Below are 18,865 nucleotides of genomic sequence, written 5' to 3'. Positions count from 1 at the left end.
CACACTACTGCTACACACAACTACACACACTACTGCTACACACAACTACACACACTACTGCTACACACAACTACACACACCACTGCTACACACACTACACACAACTGCTACACACACTACACACTACTGCTACACACTACACACACTACTGCTACACACAACTACACACACTACTGCTACACACACTACTGCTACACACACACACACACTGCTACACACAACTACACACACTACTGCTACACACAACTACACACACTACTGCTACACACAACTACACACACTACTGCTACACACAACTACACACACCACTGCTACACACAACTACACACACTACTGCTATACACAACTACACACACTACTGCTACACACAACTACACACACTACTGCTATACACACAACTACACACACCGCTGGCCTACACACAACTACACACACTACTGCTGCACACAACTACACACATCGCTGCTGTAGACACAACTGCTATATCTATATATATATATATATATATATAGATAGATAGATAGATAGATAGATAGATAGATATAGATAGATATAGATATATATTCTCTCAGCACCTTAAAATCATCGTCCTTATCAAAATCATCATTCAGTACTCAGCCACTGTTTGTCCAGACGTGAGAACGTGCTGTAGTTTGTCGTTTGTAGTTTGTTGTAGTTTGTAGTTTGTTGTAGTTTGTTGTAGTTTGTAGTTTGTTGTGATCTCTGTTGGTGACATGTTCCACTGACAGATGTAAAACTCGTTGGTGAAATGTCCCTTTGAAAACACAGACCTGTTTATATCAGGTCATGTGGTTTACAAGAAACAAACTGTCAATATCTGACATTGTGTAATATTAAATATGTGAAGTCAGATGTTTTGTCTGTGTGGAGTTTGCATGAGTCGCCTCTCCACAGATCTGACCTGTAATGTGGCATTGGGCTGTCACCTGTTTGTTTCTTTGGAAATGGAAAAGTTTAAACTGTTGAACATTTCAGGCAAAGTAGTTAACCAGAAAACTTACACAGTGCACTAGTGTTGAAGTCCAGACTGTACTAATCGAGACCAAGACCTGCCTGAGACCACAGACCACAGAGACCAGGACAAGATCAAGACCTCTGAGGGCCAAGACCGAGGCAAGAGCAAGACCACAGCCCATTGAGACCAAATCAAGACCATCTTTCTACATTTGTATTTTACAGTTCTTTTGGCACATTTATACCAATGCTTTTATAAATCTGATTCTTGTTCATTTAGGCCTAAAATAAGCCAAGAAAACTGTAGTGCACTGAAACACTCTGTGGCCCTCCCCCACAGTTTGAGAATCACTTCTTTAAGAGAACTTTACTGGCACTTTACACAAAACTGTAAAGAGAGGGAAGAAAGTGGGGAGGATTTTTAAACCTTTTTGTTCAAGTTTCTAAGTGGAGTTCCATTCTCTTCCTGGTTTTGCAGTGATATTTACCTCTGTACATTTAACAAACACACGTTGTGTCAAATACAGATGCATTTGTGCACTTTTATTAGGCAAACATCAGCCACATGTCGCTGTAAGAAGTTTATTGCCGAGAGCAGCGACCGTAATGAAATATGATCACACTCGATGAATGTCAGACCTCGAGTCCAAGATAAGACTGAGTCCAGACGTGGTCGAGTCCGAGACGAGACCAAGACCATAACAACACGGTCTCGAGTACAATGACACTACAGTGCACCTTTAACTATGTTACGCTCTCACAGGTATTCTTTAAGACAAGTTATTCTAGTAGTACATCATCATTATACATTTTTACTCTTACTTGGATCATTTATTGGAGCATATCTGTGTTTGAGTCAGATTATTTGGGTTTATACTTTGTGCACTTTGGGCTGTGAGGTCAGTGACTGAACTCCGTCCAGCTCTGACAGCGCTCTATAATATGAATGTACACTTTTAGAGGAAAGTTGCATTTCTTTGGAGACGTGTTATGAAACAGAGCCTAGACTGTCCGGGCGAGGGGGCGGGGCCTGTGGGGTCCGCTGGCGCTCGCTCGCCGTGATGTCAGCGCGGCCAAAACGGAGCAGCGCTAATGGGAGCGAGCGGAATAATTGTCTTTGGCTCGCTCCCGTTGGTTTGAGCGCCAATAAAAGTCAATAAATCGCACCGAATTGGAGCGAAGATTGCGCCCGCGGAGATGGACGGAGGTGATGGAGGAGTGGATGATGTAGATGGGAGCGATAGAACGGAAAAGAGGGAGAGAGACTGTTGCACTGCCGGGATCAATTACAGACAAGTTTGAGTGATGCTGTTTGCTGCAGCGAGAGAGAGAAGGAACGAGAGAACGAGCGAGCGAGGCTTTTATTGCACTGGGACATGAGAGAGAGAGAGAGAGAGAGAGAAAGAGAGAAAGAGAAAGTCTGCCAATAGAGAGAGAAGAGGGAGGAAAAGAGAGAAAGTCTGCCAATAGAGAGAGGAAGAGAGACGAGGAAGGAAAGGAGGGGGAGAGAGGAAGTCAGCCAGTGGAGAAGTGAAAGGGAGGAGAGAGTGAGAGACGAAGGAGAGAAAAAGAGAGGAGAAGTCAGCCAATAGAGGAGAGGAGAAAGAGGGAAGAGAAAGAGAGAGAGAAAGAGAAAGTGGACCAGACTCAATCAATGGAGGAGTGAAGAGAAACAGAGGGAGGAGAGAGAAAATAATCGAACCTGAGAAAAGAAGGAAAGAGAGAAGATGAGAAGAAAGATAACAGAAAGGAGGAGAGAGGGGAAGAGAAGAGAAAGAGGGAAGAGGAAGGAAAAGAAGGCCACAAACATGAGAAGAGACAAAGAAGGAGAAAAAGAGACAAGAAAAGAAAGAAGAGAGAAAAGAGACTGCGGTTGAGGGGAGAATAAGAGAAAGAGAGAGAATGAAAAACAAGAATAGAGAGGAGGGGAGAAAGAGGAGAAAGAAAAAGAGATTGGACAGGAGAGAGAAAAGGAAGACATAAAATGAGATGAGGGGAAAGAAAAACTAATAGAAGAATCGGGAGAAAATAGAGGAGAGGAGAGAGAGAAAAGCACAACTAGAGAAGAGAGGGAAGAGAGAAAAAAGTAAGAGAGGAGAAGAGAAGAAAGATGTGTAAATCGCTCCCCTGGCTCCAGTGTTTCTGCTCGACTTGCACTTGGCAACGAGGAGGCCATTACCGACTGTGTAACTCAGCACTGATAATCAACGGAGAGAGAGAACGAGGGAGGAGAGGAGGAGAGGAGAGAGGGAAGAGAGAGGGAGGAGAGCGATGTAACTCGGCACTGGTGATCAGCGGAGAGAGAGAAGGAGGAAGGAGGAGAGGAAAGAGGGAAGAGAGACGGAGGACAGTGATGTAACTCAGTACTAATAATCAACGGAGCGAGAGAGAGAGAAGGAGGAAAGGAGAGGAGGAGAGAGGGAAGAGAGACAGAGGAGAGCAATGTAACTCAGCACTGAAAATCAACGGAGAGGAGAAAGAGGAGAAGAGAGAGGAAGGAGAGAGGGAAGAGAGACAGAGGAGAGCGAGGGAGAGAATCAACAGGGAGAGAAGGAGGAAAGGAGAGGAGGAGAGAGAGAAGAGAGAGAAAGGAGAGCGATGTAACTCAGCACTGATAATCAATGGAGAGAGAGAAGGAGGAGAGGAGAGAGGGAGGAGAGGAAGAGAGAGGGAAGAGGAGAGAGTGGTGTTATTTAGAATCAACAGAGAGAGAGAGCAGATGAGAGGGAAGAGAGGAGAGAGTGGTGTAATTCAGAAATTATAATCAACAGAAAGAGAGGAGAGAAAGAGGAAGGAGGAGAGGAGGAGAGAGGGGAGAGAGAGAGGAGAGTGGTGTAACTCAGCACTGATCATCAACAGAGAGAGAGAAGGGGGGAGAAGTGGCGAGAGAGGAGAGAGCTGTGTGACTCAGCACTGAAAATCAACAAAGAGAGAGAAAGGAGAGAAGAGGAGAGGAGAGAGAGGAGAGAGAGAGGAGAAGGGAGAGAGAGAGAGAAGAGGAGCGAAACATGTGACTCAGCACTGATAATGAAAAGAGAGAGGAGAGAGTAAAGAGGAGGAGAAGGAGAGAGAGAAGAGAGGAGGAGACATGCTATGGAGTAAGAAAGCTGTCAAAAATATTCGTGCGCATAAAATAGAAATCCGTGCATATTTGTCTGTAGTTGCGCATAAAATAAATATTTGTAAACTCTCAAATGACTCCAGTCGTACATCAAATATATTATGTATTTTATCCATCAGAATACGAATTGAAAAATTACGACGTCATGAATTACAATCACGAAATGAAAATTTACGATTACGCTTTCATCAGTACGAATACGAATTCACAGACGGAACTTTACTGTCAAAAAATACGTCATCACTTCACAGACATTATTCCATCGAGCAGAAGAAAACATCGATCAAGATCAAGACTGAGCAGCTCAAGTTTGTATCAGAGTAAAAACAGAGTAATAGCACAAGAAGCTACAACAGCGACCAACAAGTGGGTTCATTAAAATCTATTGTAAAAATGTCTTGAATTCGGGAACCGAACGCTGCTGTATAATATTGTGTAGAAACACCTCCTCTGAACGGGAAATTGCACCTATATGTTAGAAAACATAGTGGAGCCAGTTGGTGAACATCCAACGTAACGTTTTCCCAGGGCTAATTAACAAATATCAGGTTCTCTGTAGGTTTAGATTAAAACATTCACGGCTCCAGCCACAGTGAGCATCAGTCCAGTCTTAACCTTCATCTCAGCTGCATTTCAGACAATGGGTTAAACATGAGTTATAATGGGTTATAATTAGCAAATCCATCCACGTTACGGTGACGTTAAACTTACCGGTAAATACTGTAAACATACCAAGGTGTTGCCTGTAAACACGAACATTAATTGTTGCTGGAAGCTGCATTAAACTGTAATGTGTAACATTTCATTAGCTGTGACGTCGTAACCAGGACAGTTTGGTAGTGTTTGGTGTAAACTGGGACATTTCAGCGTCCCGAGGAACTTTTGGTGGCATTTCATGCGAGAAATGCAGCTGAAGTGAAGACTGACTGATGCTCACTGTGGCTGGAGCCGTGAATGTTTTAATCTAAACCTACAGAGAACCTGATATTTGTTAATTAGCCCTGGGAGAACGTTACGTCGGATGTTGCCAACTGGCTCCACTATGTTTTCTAACATATAGGTGCAATTTCCCGTTCAAAGGAGGTGTTTCTACACAATATTATACAGCAGCGTTCGGTTCCCGAATTCAAGACATTTTTACAATAGATTTGAATGAACCCACTTGTTGGTCGCTGTTGTAGCTTCTTGTGCTATTACTCTGTTTTTACTCTGCTACAAACTTGAGCTGCACAGTCTTGATCTTGATCGATGTTTCTTCTGCTCGATGAATAAAGTCTGTGAAGTGATGACGTATTTTTGACAGTAAAGTTCCATCTGTGAATTCGTATTCGTACTGATGAAAGCGTAATCGTAAATTTTCATTTCGTGATTGTAATTCATGACGTTGTAATTTTTCAATTCGTATTCTGATGGATAAAATACACACAATATATTTTATGTACGACTGGACTCATTTGAGAGTTTACAAATATTTATTTTATGCGCAACTACAGACAAATACGCACGGATTTCTATTTTATGCGCAGTTGTTTGTTGTTTGTTGTTTGTTCTATCTGCAGTGTTTCCCAAGCAGAGGTGCAGGGACCACACCGTTCTTTGCACTTGTTGTTTGCATTTTGACATGAGCAAATCCCAAAACACATGCTCTTCTTATGCACTGATAAAATGTTTTTTTTTTTTTACACTGAGTCACTGTTGTGGGTCATTGTGAACAAAATAGAAGCTCCACTGGGTTTAACTTTCACCAGTCACATGGTTGTTTTTACTAGTTTAGGAGGTTAGTTTGATGTTCAGGTTCAGATGGGTTCAGATGGGTCTCACACAGGTTCAGGTGGGTCTCACACAGGTTCAGATGAGTCACACAGGTTCAGGTGGGTCTCACAGAGGTTCAGGTGGGTCTCACACAGGTTCAGGGTCACACAGGTCAGGTGGGTCTCACAGGGGTTCAGGTGGGTCTCACACAGGTTCAGGTGGGTCTCACACGGCTGGGTTCCTTCTTGATGTGAAGTAAGTAGTGAGCCCCATACAGGACCTTTCTTCACTCTCAAGATCGAACATTTGGATTTACTTAGTTCATGAGTCTCCAACCTGTAGCTCAGGAGCCACCAATAGCTCCACCTCCCTCTAAGTAGCTCACCAAAGAATTTCTGAATTATAATTAACTAAAATTTCATGAATAGAATGATTATTAAAATTGTAAATGTATAATGTTCATGTCAAACTTTACTTTCTGCATGAATACCTGGATAATGGTTTATCTTTTTTAGACATCTAACTGTTCCAATCTCAGGCTCTTACTCAGTTTCTTGTGAATGTCAAAAACGAGTAGCTCTGTGGCATTTTCTTTTAGTACAGAAACTCACAGGAGGACAAACGGCTGAAGAGCCCTGACTTAGTAGCTCTGATCATGGAGATGGTTTCCACAGATTGATACCCCATGAAAAAATGTGTGAATAAATGAACTAACTGTTAAATTGTGTTTTGCATAAAGTTAGATTTTGAATGAGTCAGACCAGGACACTGACCTGGACAAAGACAGGGGCCCGGACTGTGGTCGAGGGGCCCCGGGGACACATACGCTTTAATTCATACTGTATATTGTGGTTCAGTTTATAATTCTGGCCTGTAAGTGTAGAGCTTTGTTTGCTGTTAGAACTTTTTTTTGTCCAATCTAAATGAAAAACATGAAAAAAGAAAATGTGACATGCTAGTTTTGTTCATGTGTGTTCACTCTTGTGGCATGAGATCTTGAAAACAACACTGCACATTTTGCCAGTTGACAAATAAGACTCATTTCCAAACTGTTGCACTGCACAGTCTGTGCTGCCTCTGCCTCTGGGCTCCAGCACAAAGGAGCATTGATAGAGTGATGGAGTGACTGAGCGGAGGAGTGGAGCTCTGGTGTGGAGAGCAGACATCCGGGGCCACCCAAGGGCCACCCAAGGGCCATTACTGCAACAACACAGGCCAGATGGCACAGGCAGGAGGAGCGGGGTCGCAGGGAGAGCCCGGTCACAGGAGATGAGCAGAGGATGGATGATGATGAGGAGACGCAGGAAGGAGCTAATGTCTGGTGTGCATCAGGAGGTCTGAGGCAGGAGAGCAGACGAGGGGCAGGGCATCTGGGCTACTTCATTACACTTACACAACATTGTGTAAATGAAGGCCAAATAACTGCCTTTAGAGTGTAGTGATGCTAGGATATGGTCAAAATTATAATGATGATTGTTTGGGTAATAATACATCTCTCTGCAGGAGCCTGTTCAAACCCTGCTCATTGTTAACTGTAAGATTCTGTACAAGGCTCCGCCCACAAGCCGACATCACCCATACTCCCACACCACAATTGTCCACAAATATACAAACACATGATACAAAACTGTACACAACTTGAATGTGCATTCTCCTGTTGTGTGGCGTGTGGTAGTTTCATTAGTGGGACACACGGCCGTTGTTTTGTTATAGTAAGTTTATTTATGTTGTGTTTTTCACAGACACTTTACAGAACATCAGTCAGTCCAGACCCGGTGGTGGTAAACTACTATTGTAGCCACAGCTGCCCTGGGGCAGAATGACTGAAGCTGCCAAACTGTGCCATCAGCTCCTCTGACTACCACCATCACACACACACCACGTTCTTACTAGGCAATGTGGGTGAAGTGTCTTGCTTAAGGGCACAATGGCAGTTTTGGCTCTGGTGCCCCCCTGATTTTCCCAGTGTCTCTCATCCAAATACTAACAGACGAGGCCCAGCTGAGCTTCTGAGATCTGATGGGATCAGACTTTGACAAGCTGGTCTGACTCTGAAAAACAAAAGTCAAATGTATTAAACATGTGAATATGTTGTTTTTGTTACACTGTACACATAAGTTGTCATTTTGATATATTTATAAACTCATCACATTAAATGAGTTTGTTACAGATTGGGTTCCAAAATCTTTTTGAAGAAAGCTCATATAAAACAATGTTGTAGATAAGCAGATGTTTTCTATTTGGACAAAAAAACAGACCTAAAGTTAAACTAAACCACTAAGAGGTACAGACATACCCCTGTGTGCAGGAGCATAATGTGCACAGTGCACATCAGTGTTGTACCTGAACACGTTCAATGAACAATAGTTCATGAACACGTTCATATTTGGGTGAATGTGAACTGGACACACTGTATCACTGCCTGATGAAAGACCTGTGAGCTCGTTCATTCTGGTGTCTCTGAACGGCATGTGCTTTTATTTCACTTTGTTCAATAGGGTGCCAGATTTCTTTAGTGTTCCAGGTGAAAGCCCAGCTAAACACAGCTTAAAGAGCTCACTATACTGTATAGAGCAGAAAAACATTCAATCTGGCAACAGAAAAGTGACATAGTGCGTCTTTAAGTTGTGTAGTGAAAGGAGCAGTCTGGTGCATGTCCACAGATCAGGGGGTCTGAGGGAGGCTCTTACCCAGAGCAGAGGCACCGTGCTCGGGCTGCGTGTGTGCAGAGGTCAGCCGGTCCCCTGGTACTGGAGCTGACGGTCATGAGAAGGGTCAGAGGAGAGCCAGAGGAGACAGAGGAGAATCAGAGGAGAGCCAGAGGAGAGAGAGAGGAGAATCAGAAGAGAGCCAGAGGAGAGAGAGAGGAGAATCAGAAGAGAGCCAGAGGAGACAGAGGAGAGAGAGGAGAATCAGAAGAGAGCCAGAGGAGACAGAGGAGAATCAGAGGAGAGTCAGAGGAGAGAGAGAGGAGAGTCAGAGGAGAGAGAGGAGAATCAGAAGAGAGCCAGAGGAGAGAGAGAGATCAGAGAGAGCAGAGAGAGAGAGAGGAGAGCCAGAGGAGAGAGAGGAGAATCAGAAGAGAGCCAGAGGAGAGAGAGAGGAGCGTCAGAAGAAACAGGCGACATGATAATCAGTTTGAGACAGGATGGGACAGGGCGGTTCAGGCCAGATGCCCCGTCATGTTAAAGTGCATCTATTCTGTGTACAAGTATTTATCACATTGTGGAGTTCAAAACCCGTTATGTTCATAAAAATCTGTTCCATAAAATAAATGTATAAAAATAGGTCAAAGAGCCTGTAGCTCACATGTGTCTGTCTCCAGGAAATGAGTGGCTCTGAATGTAACGTCCCAAAGAGGCGTGGAAACACTCATGACTATGTCCACTTCATTCAGTACATGAAAGATGAAACTACAATTATTTTGGGGTCAGTATTTATCGTGGGTTCTTTGTCTTTGTACTAGTGTGGAGTTTTTATTCTTTTTGTGTACTAATTAGATTTCAGCACGAGAGGGTTGAATAAATATCTTCTATGATTATTTTGATGTTTCCTATCCTGCTTTTTTGGTTATTGTGTGGATGCATTAGCTGTAATATTATTTATTGTTTCAACATAATGTGCATTTGTGTGCATGTGTGTATGCATATATGTGTGTGTGTGCATGTGAGTGTGTGAGTGTGTGTGTATGCCTGTGTGAGTGTGTGTACATGTGAGTGTGTACGTGCGTGTGTGTGTGTGAGTGTGTGTGTGTGTGCAAGTGAGTGTGTGTGTGTGTGTGTGCATGTGAGTGTGTGTACATGTGAGTGTGTGAGTGTATGTGCATGTGCCTGAGTGTGAGTGTGTATGGGTGTGTGTGTGTATACGTGTGTATGCGGGTGTGTGTGCAAGTGAGTGTGTGTGTGTGTGTGCATGTGAGTGTGTGTGCATGTGAGTGTTTGTGTATGCGAGTGTGTGTGCATGTGCATGTGTGTGAGCGTGTGCATGTGTGGGAGTGTGTGTGTGAGCGTGTGCATATGTGTATGTGAGCGTGTGTGTGTGGACATGTGCAGGGGGCAGCAGGAGTCCAGCAGACAGATGCTGGGACACAGAAGAACAGTGTGTGAGCAGAGGGTCCAGGAGCGAGCGGAGAACAGGCTGACAGATGAGAGGGTCACGTCATTAGAAGACCTCTGGAAAACTGCAGCCAAAACAAACAAAAGGGACGTTATTCAAATATAAAGTAGCTCTTGATATCCTTATTACTGACACTTTTAAAATGTTTAGTTTTTATTTTAAACAGCAAGAATGTCATATTTACTTTCTTCTGTCTGCTTGTTTTTACTGTTTGCTTAAGTTGGGAATTCCAAAGAACTCTGTGAACACATGGTAAAAGATAATACGGAAGCCGAGAGGGATCACAACAACCGCACATGCCGCAACAAATACAAATGTGACAACACGACAAAAAGCCACAACAGACCAAAAAAAGCCACAATGGAAATGACCCCGGGACTCTATTTTAATGCAAACGCCGCAACAAATACAAAAGCCACAACACAAAAGCCACAATGGACGTGACCGCGGGACTCTATTTTCCGACGGACCGATCAAGCGGCAAGTGAAGAAGAAGTACAAAGTGAAACGAATAATGATAAAACAATAAATGACTTTTACTTACGTTTCCAACTTCTCCGTTCCTTTATTTTTCACGTTGTAGTTCTTCTTCTTCTGTCACGGTGAGCAGCAAGAGGAAGAAGAAGAACTTGCTGCGGTCACTTCCGTTGTGGCTTTTTAATGTGTTGTGGCATTTGCGTTTGTGTTGTGGCGTTAGAATTTGTTGTGGCGTTTGTATTAAAATAGAGTCCCGCGGTCATTTTTATTGTGGCTTTTTGATGTGTTGTGGCTTTTTAATGTGTTGCAGCATTTGCGTTTGTGTTGCGGCGTTTGCATTAAAATAGAGTCCCGCGGTCATTTTTATTGTGGCTTTTTGATGTGTTGTGGCTTTTTAATGTGTTGCAGCATTTGCGTTTGTGTTGCGGCGTTTGCATTAAAATAGAGTCCCGCGGTCATTTTCGTTGTCACTTTTTTTGGTGTGTTGTGGCTTTTTGTTGTGTTGTCGCATTTGTATTTGTTGTGGCGTGTGCGTTTGTTGTGACCCTTCTCTGCTTCCGTCAGATAACAATTGCATGTATTTTGTAGATTACACCTCAGCCCTTTGTAAATGAACCAAGCCCATCTGAAGCAGCCCAGTTAGTCGGATGTTTTACTGCGGGTCCCGTGGGTAAAATAAGTCACAAAATAACAGGAGCACATCAGTCAGGGTGAGTGGAGGAGGTGGGTTACGAGGCTCATGAAGTTCACGGGACCCTGAGGACGTCCCTGTGGTGCGCTGGGACAGATTTAGGAGAAGTGCAGGTGCGGCGCAACAAATGTACGACCGCATTTCAAACAGAACTGCTACTGGGCACTACCTGCAGGACTAAAGGGGAGAGTGAGGGGGAGGAGGGGCGGGGTCTGGAGGACTAAAGAGGAGAGTGAGGGGGGAGGAGGGGCGGGGTCTGGAGGTATAAGGAACAGTGTGATTGGTCCAACAGGAATCCACACTTCAAACTCCGCCCCTGCAGCCAGATGTTTGTATCAGAAACACCAGAGCAGTCCTGAGTGATGTTATGTAGTACTTATGTCATGCAGCACACAGTAAAACTTTGGACTGTTTTTGATCAGAAAGCTGCAAATGGACCTAGTTTGCACAAAAATGAACCAGAAACAATAGACACTGCTGTTACAGATTTAGTGTCTATTTCCACTTTGAAGTAGTGAAGCTAAATGGACCCTGAGGACTCTCCTGTGGTGCGCCCAGACAGATTTAGGAGAGGTGGGGGTGTGCTCTGTAGGAAGCGCTCAGCGCTGTCCCACATGTGTTTGTCCAGTGTGAAGGATGGTCAGGTGACTGGAGTGAGCCTCTGGTCTGACCTGAGCTGTGTGGGCTCAGAGGAAGAGAAGGTCACAAAGGTCTGGAAGTACCACACCTCTGCTCCCACAAGCAGCGCGTTTATGAGCACATGTGTGGTAGTTTCACTGATATACAAGGCTCCGTCTGTCATGTACTGTATGTCAAGTATCTGCACTAGAGCAGGGCTGGCAAACTCATTTTCACCAAGGGCCACATTTGGATCATTTTTGTCATCAAAGGGCCGGTTGTAAAGTTAAGACTGCAACTGTAACTGTAATATCAATATGTTACAAAACTGTAAAAGTCTGTATTTTTTCTTTCTTTTTTTTTTTTTTAAACGTTTTTATTATTTACTGGTATTCTTGCTCTTATAGATTTTACTAGATTTATTGTGTTAATGAGGACTAGTAGAGTTAAGTAGAGCTTTACTTTATATTTCTTTTGGATATGTTTAATCTGTACTGTGCAGCTCTTGGGAAACTGTTTTGTTTGTGAAATTTGCTGTAGAAATAAAGTGGATTTGATTTGATTTAAAGGCTTAAGTTCAAACATTCACATTACTCCTTCAGTAACATTCATGAAATAGCTGTCCTGCATCAGTTTGTCTTTTCTTGGACATTTTTGGGGAAATTTGATGAGTTTTCTTGGCCTCTCTATTGGCAAGATGTCAAATGTGGTACATTGTGGGAGATGTAGTAGCGGCACAGAGTCACAACATAATAATAAATTATACCTTTTAACCCTTTTTGGGCCACATAAAATGACTCGGTGGGCCGGATGTGGCCCATGGGCCTTGGTCTTGCACATGTGGACTAGAGTGCGATCACATTATGCATGTTATGTGTATGATTATGATATGTGACACATTAAAGCAACACCGTGCATCTTTCTGACACCTGTAGGGTTCTCAAATGTTACATTGGTGTTCTTTAAGGACCGGGCCACAGATGAAAATCTAATCTTTTTTTTTTTTTTTTTTTTTTGCTGTGAGGTTCATGAGCCACTTTAGAGATCCAGAGCCACAGTGACCACATAAACCAGCAAACATGAGGAATAAGTTTTCATTTTGCTTAAAGCTTTCATTTCTATGACTCTTATGTATTATTATCATAGTGTCCACTCTCCCCAACGTCCACTGGTCTATGAAAGAAATTGTATGTTTATATTAAAACTGGTCCTTATGAGAAATGACCCAAGTATTCTAAAAACAGGAACTGTGACCTTTCAATTCATCTGACAACAATCATGTATTTGGGATTGAATAATGACACCACTTTATGAAGTTATTGTGGAAAAGATAATTTGACTCACTGAACACTGACCTGCCTCTGCTCAGGTTTTACTATAGAGATTCTACAATGTTGTGATGTCCTGTGAACTATTTAAACACTTCACGTGATGCTCACAGATGCCTGAAAATGTGTTGTTTAAAGCAAATCTTAAAACAGATCAGAGTGGACATTGCTCCTTGTCCTCACCTGAACATGTGTGAGGTGTGTTGCACAGGAGACACAGTGGACACTCACCTGTTTATCTGTTTGTGTGTTGTTCCACAGGAGAGCCGGCGGTGGCACGTGAGAACAACTGTCTGAACGCGGCCAAAGCGTGTAACCTGAATGACACGTGTAAGAAGTACCGCTCTGCGTACATCAGCCCCTGCACCAGCAGAGTGTCCACAGCAGAGGTCTGCAACAAGAGGAAGTGCCACAGGCCCTCAGACAATTCTTTGACAAGGTACGACACATCCAAGAGTTTCTCAGTCTCAGTTTATGGACAGGACAGGTCTCATGTGAAAACTCAGAATTCACTCTCTGAGCTGCAGATGTATTTTGGGTTTAAACCAACTAAATTAACTAAATGAAAGATTTGTTCTGCTTTCTGACTGGATTGAGAATCAAAGCACCAAATTATAGCACAAACAAGTGATAATGTCCAGTGTAACAAAGAATAGTTAGTGTCCCAACTGTCATCAGTAAAAGCTCTATCTTAGTACACAGACGGTTACACCCTTATCATCAGAAGGCCCCTTAGTCAGAAAGCCCACTAGTAGTGAGAAGGCCCTGTAGTGAGAAGGCCCACTAGTCACAAAGCAGGTCACTGTGACATAATTCAAGAATACGAAAGAGCTATTACCCCAAGGTATCTAAAGACATTCATATGGACTCTGTAAGTCAAACAGTCTAGATTTGTCCAGCCATGGTTAACGGACAGACAGACAGACGCTGGACAATGAGTTTACAGCTCACAAGCTGAGCTAAAAATGCCTTACAGTTGGCCCTTTTCAATATGACCAGGCAGGAGCATTTTTATGACACGCCTAAATAGTACATATACTTTGAGCTGAGCGAAAATATCAAGGCCTCTTATTTTCAATTTGTTTGCAAAATTGGAAGTTTGTATAAAATTAATGTCTTTATGAACTTTGAGGTGAAATTAATGTCTTTATGAACTTTGAGGTGAAAATTTGGAAAATACCCTACAAGATCTGTGGTATACTGAAAACACTACCTGAACGTGGATTTTCTGACTAGACGGCCTTCTGATGATAAGGCTGACCCCACACAGACAGGTCACCTTTATGAAATGTGCAGCAAAATCTTAATTCTTTTACAGTTATACAGTGTTGCTTTAAGTGTATTTCTGTATGATTTTCTTTTTATGATTTATTTTCTTTAAAATGTAGTTAGTGATGATAGTTTTAAGATAAATTCATTTGAATATTGAATACCAAGTCTAGGAAGACACAAAGTGATAATTAAGATCATATTTCATCAGGTTTACATCACGTCCGACCCAAACAAACTTCCACAAATCTCCCGTAGTTTTCTAATCAACAGCAGACCTCCACACAAGCACAGCGAGTCTCAGAGGAGCTCGAGTCAGTCTGTCAGAACTCACAAAAAATCATCATACGTCTGTGTGCTCTGCCTGTTAAGAAGTGGTGACATTGATGCGCTCACAAAACAGCAGAGGCGTCTGTCTGCTGAAAAACCTGTCAACAGTGTAATTACGAGCAGAGACATGACAGCGCTTTGTACAGTGTGCACATACAGCACAAACATGGCGGCGCAGAGGAGCCCGAGTCTGTTCTTCTGATGTAAGTCTCTGTACATGAGCAAACAGGCCAGAGCTGTGATCTGATATGAGCCTGTGAGGGGCCAGGAGCCAGGGGCCAGAGCTGAGTTTTATTGGAGGCAGGGCCCGAGCAGCTGGAGACGCACTCATTAAACTTCTATTCACTTTATCAATTTTACAGACGTTTTAGGGTCACAGCGCTCTCATTTGGCTAAAGACACAGTAAAGCAGCAGTGTTCAACTAAAATCTGAGGAGATCCAGTCAGAGAAAATGTCCTCCAGCAGAGGTCCAGGACATCAGAATGTCTAACTCGCGTTATGATTGTGATACAAAAGTCACCTTGTTTTATCAATGTCTGAATGTATGAACAATAAACTGTCAAATTAAGCAAAATACAAGTTAAACACATTTCATCAAAATGTATTGTTAACACAATGTGTCTGTGTTCAGAGCTGTGATCACCTTGAATGCACAAATTTGATTGGATAAGTAGCGTCACAATTGGTTTGTATGTTCCTTGGCCCATTAACACAGTGCTACTGTTATAAAACAACTTATAAAATAAACTGCATTTAGCCCAGTGTGAGAAATGCTACAGTCAGACTGGATCCAAACCCGAGTCCTGACCCAGCAGGAGCAGCTCTGGATCAGGCCGGGCTCAAAGGACCTGGAGCGGGGAGTGATGTTAAGTGCATCAACGTAAGAATTGCTTTCCCCGGGAAGAACCAAGGGACAGAACACTCAGAACAAGATATAACAACCCAAACTGGATTCACACTTCTGTCTGGATGCTGCACCACCTCAGAACCAACCACAATCCTCGAGAAGGGAGGACAGGACCAATGCACCTGGACCTGCAGTCCACAGCACATTTTCGGTTTCCCCGCATGGATCCAGCGCGCACAGACCCACTCGGACCCAGTCCACTGTGCACTGGTCTTCTCGACCCTGTCTGGAACCAGGACATGGAGGATGGAGCCTCTGGACCATCTGACCAATGTGCCTGGAGGACGGCACAAGACCAAGGACCAGACCCCCAGCCCATCCTGAAGGGCTACGCGCTACAGCGGGTGCTCCCGTGTCGTTAGCACTGCTGCTGTTACCTGAACTCAGCTCTTCTGCTCCAGGTTGATACGTGGTAAGCTGCAGACAAAGTTCTACATGCTGCTGTTTTATGAGTTCATGGTCATAAGTTGAGAAGAGGATACCTCGAGGTGTTAACAGGGAATGTCCGTATGGGACACAGTCTTGGCCTCAGACTGCACTCCACCAGTAAATCTTCTGATCTTACATTCCATGTATCAAGATAAGGTAAACATGTTCAACTCAAATAATATTTTTACTGACTGTTTTGGTTCAAGATGATGATCCAGTCAAAAAGCAGAATCAGTCTCACATGACTCATTTGGGTTGTAAGTTTCAATGCTGAAATTTGTTTAAACCTAAAATGCCTAAAATACACTTCCTTTAAAAATATTCTGCAGCACAGCCACTGAAAAACAAATTTAGTATTTCTCATGTGTATTTTTGTGTTTGCCAGTGAAGACAGTTTTGTTTTCTTAACTGGTTCAGAACACTCCAAACTGGTCCATGTTTCATTGAAATGCCTGTGGAAATATCACTTTGGCATGTGTGTTTTTGGAGGACGTGTTCCTCATCACACTGGCTGAAAATCAGACCCAAGTGGCAACATTATGTGATATTATGTGGAGAGGTGATTGGTTGAGAGGCAAAAGTGGCAGGCTGTGATTGGCTGATACGAGCAGACACCTCAGAGTCTTCATGTTTGAATACGAGGGTGAGGGACGTGTGCTGTGGTTTCTCCTCAGGTCCCTGCGAAGCAGAGTTATGGGATGTTGTTCTGCTCGTGTCCTGTGAGAGACCAGACCGCCTGCTCCGAGCGCCGGAGACAGACCATCGTCCCAGTGTGCTCCTACGAAGAGAAGCAGAAACCCAACTGCCTGGAGCTCCAGAGCACCTGCAAGAACAACTATATATGCAGGTATACACACTGAACACCTGTAAGAACTACTATATATGCAGGTATACACACTGACTACCTGCAAGAACTACTATATATGTAGGTATATACGCTGAACACCTGCAAGAACAACTATATATGCAGGTATACACACACTGACTACCTGCAAGAACTACTATATATATATATATATATATATATATATATATATATATATATATATATATATATATATATATATATATATATATATATATATATATATATATATATATATGTAGTTATACTATACTACATGTAGTATACTACATACTACATGTAGTATATATGAAGTTATACACACTGAACACCTGCAAGAACAACTATATACAGGTATAAAAGACAAACTAATTACCTGCAAGAACAACTATATATTCAGGTATAAAACACACTAAACACATGCGAGAACTACTATATATGCAGGTATACATACTGAACACCTGCAAGAACAACTATATATGCAGGTATATAGACTGAATACCTGCAAGAACAACAATAAATGCAGGTATATGCACTGAACACCTGCAAGAACTACTGTATATGCAGGTATGCAGACTGAACACCTGCAGGAACTACTATATATGCAGTTATGTGCAATGAACACCTGCAAGAACGACTATATATTCAGGTATAAAACACATGGAACACCTGCAAGAACTACTGTATATGCAGGAATACTCACTGAACACCTGCAAGAACAATTATATATGCAGGTATATGCACTGAACAACTGCAAGAACTATCTGTCTCTACTCTCCACCTTTTCTCCTCCACTCCCTCTCCTACTCTCTCTCCCCCTCTTTCTTTCCGCTCACTCCTCTCCACATCTTCTGCCTCTCTACTCTCTCTCTCTCTCGCCCCTTCATCTCTCTCCTGTTTCCTCCTATGTCTTTCTTCTCCTTTATCTGCTCTCCACCTTTCCTGTCTCTCTTTTTACCTTCTCTCTCATCTTCTTTCCCTTCTCGCGCTCCCTCATACACTGAACAGCTGCAAGAACAACTCCACCTGTAGGTACAGAGAACAGCTGGAGGAGGTTGGGGGGAGTGAACAAAGTGAGTGAGAGAGTGAGAGGACGTAGAGGAGAGAACAACTGGAAAAGGGAGAAGAAAAAGAGGGGTAGAGGAAAGAGAGAAAACGGAGTAGAGAGGAGGAGGGAGAGGACACTTGCAGGTAAACAGCTATAGAGAACAGCTGAAGGAGGTTAGGGGGAGAGAGAGAGGAACTAGAGTAGAGGAAGACAGAGAGAAGAAAAAGGGGGAGAGGTGGAGAGAAAGAGAGGACAGAGAACAGCTTCATAAGTGTATTACTCAGATGTTTAAGTGGAAGTTTTAATTATTCTCTATGTACTTACACAAATGAATTTTAATTTATATGGACTGCCCTAATTCACTGTTCTGAATCATTTTCCATCTCCCTCTCCTCTCCACATCGCCCCAGCGGAGGTGTAAATCACTCTCATACTCTTCTCTTTTTTCCCTCTTTTTCTGCTCTCGCTCTCCATTCGTCTTCTCTCTTTCTTTCTACTCCTCATCCCCTCTTTTTCCTCTCACCCTCTCAGTCTCTCTTTCTCCACTACTTTCTCTCTCTCTCTGACTCTTTCTTTTCAGCGCCTCTGTTTCCATTCTCCTCTCCTCTTTCCTCTCCTCTCTCCTCCCTCTCTCCTCCTCTCCTCTCCCTCCCTCGCTCTGTCCCTGTGCATTAGTCAGTGCTTGTGTTAGATTAGACCTGTAACATTCCCTCTGCTCCCTCTCCATATGTCAGGGCCAGTTTACGGCGCCTGACAGCTCTCTGCACTGCACCACTCCACACCTCCCTCCTCTTCCTCTCCTCCTCTCCTCCTCTCCTCCTCCCTTTCTCCCTCTCTCCTCCGACCCCCGGAACGGAGGAGAGAGGCGTGCTGACTGAAGGTGTGATGTGTTCGGCGGTTCACTTGTTTAAGTTGTGATGTACGACTTGAAGACTTGTGAGCTTTGAGCCATGGTAGAA

General features: G+C 43.3%; 1 protein-coding gene across 1 annotated transcript in view; it reads left to right on the top strand.

The window, feature by feature from the left end:
- The window catches only part of gfra1a (gdnf family receptor alpha 1a), a 176,276-nt gene that overhangs the window by 126,369 nt on the left and 31,042 nt on the right, over positions 1-18,865 (top strand). Inside the window, 3 exon segments of the mRNA XM_020917523.2 lie at positions 13,340-13,489; positions 13,492-13,517; positions 16,689-16,861. Of these exon segments, the coding sequence (XP_020773182.2) occupies positions 13,340-13,489; positions 13,492-13,517; positions 16,689-16,861 (349 nt within the window).

Source organism: Boleophthalmus pectinirostris, unplaced genomic scaffold, assembly GCF_026225935.1.
Source record: "Boleophthalmus pectinirostris isolate CB_2022bp ecotype Guang Dong unplaced genomic scaffold, ASM2622593v1 HiC_scaffold_5, whole genome shotgun sequence".
In the NCBI taxonomy this organism is placed as follows: Eukaryota; Metazoa; Chordata; class Actinopteri; order Gobiiformes; family Gobiidae; genus Boleophthalmus; species Boleophthalmus pectinirostris.
The sequence above is the reverse complement of the archived record's forward strand: the minus strand, read 5'-3'. Positions and strand labels throughout refer to the sequence as shown.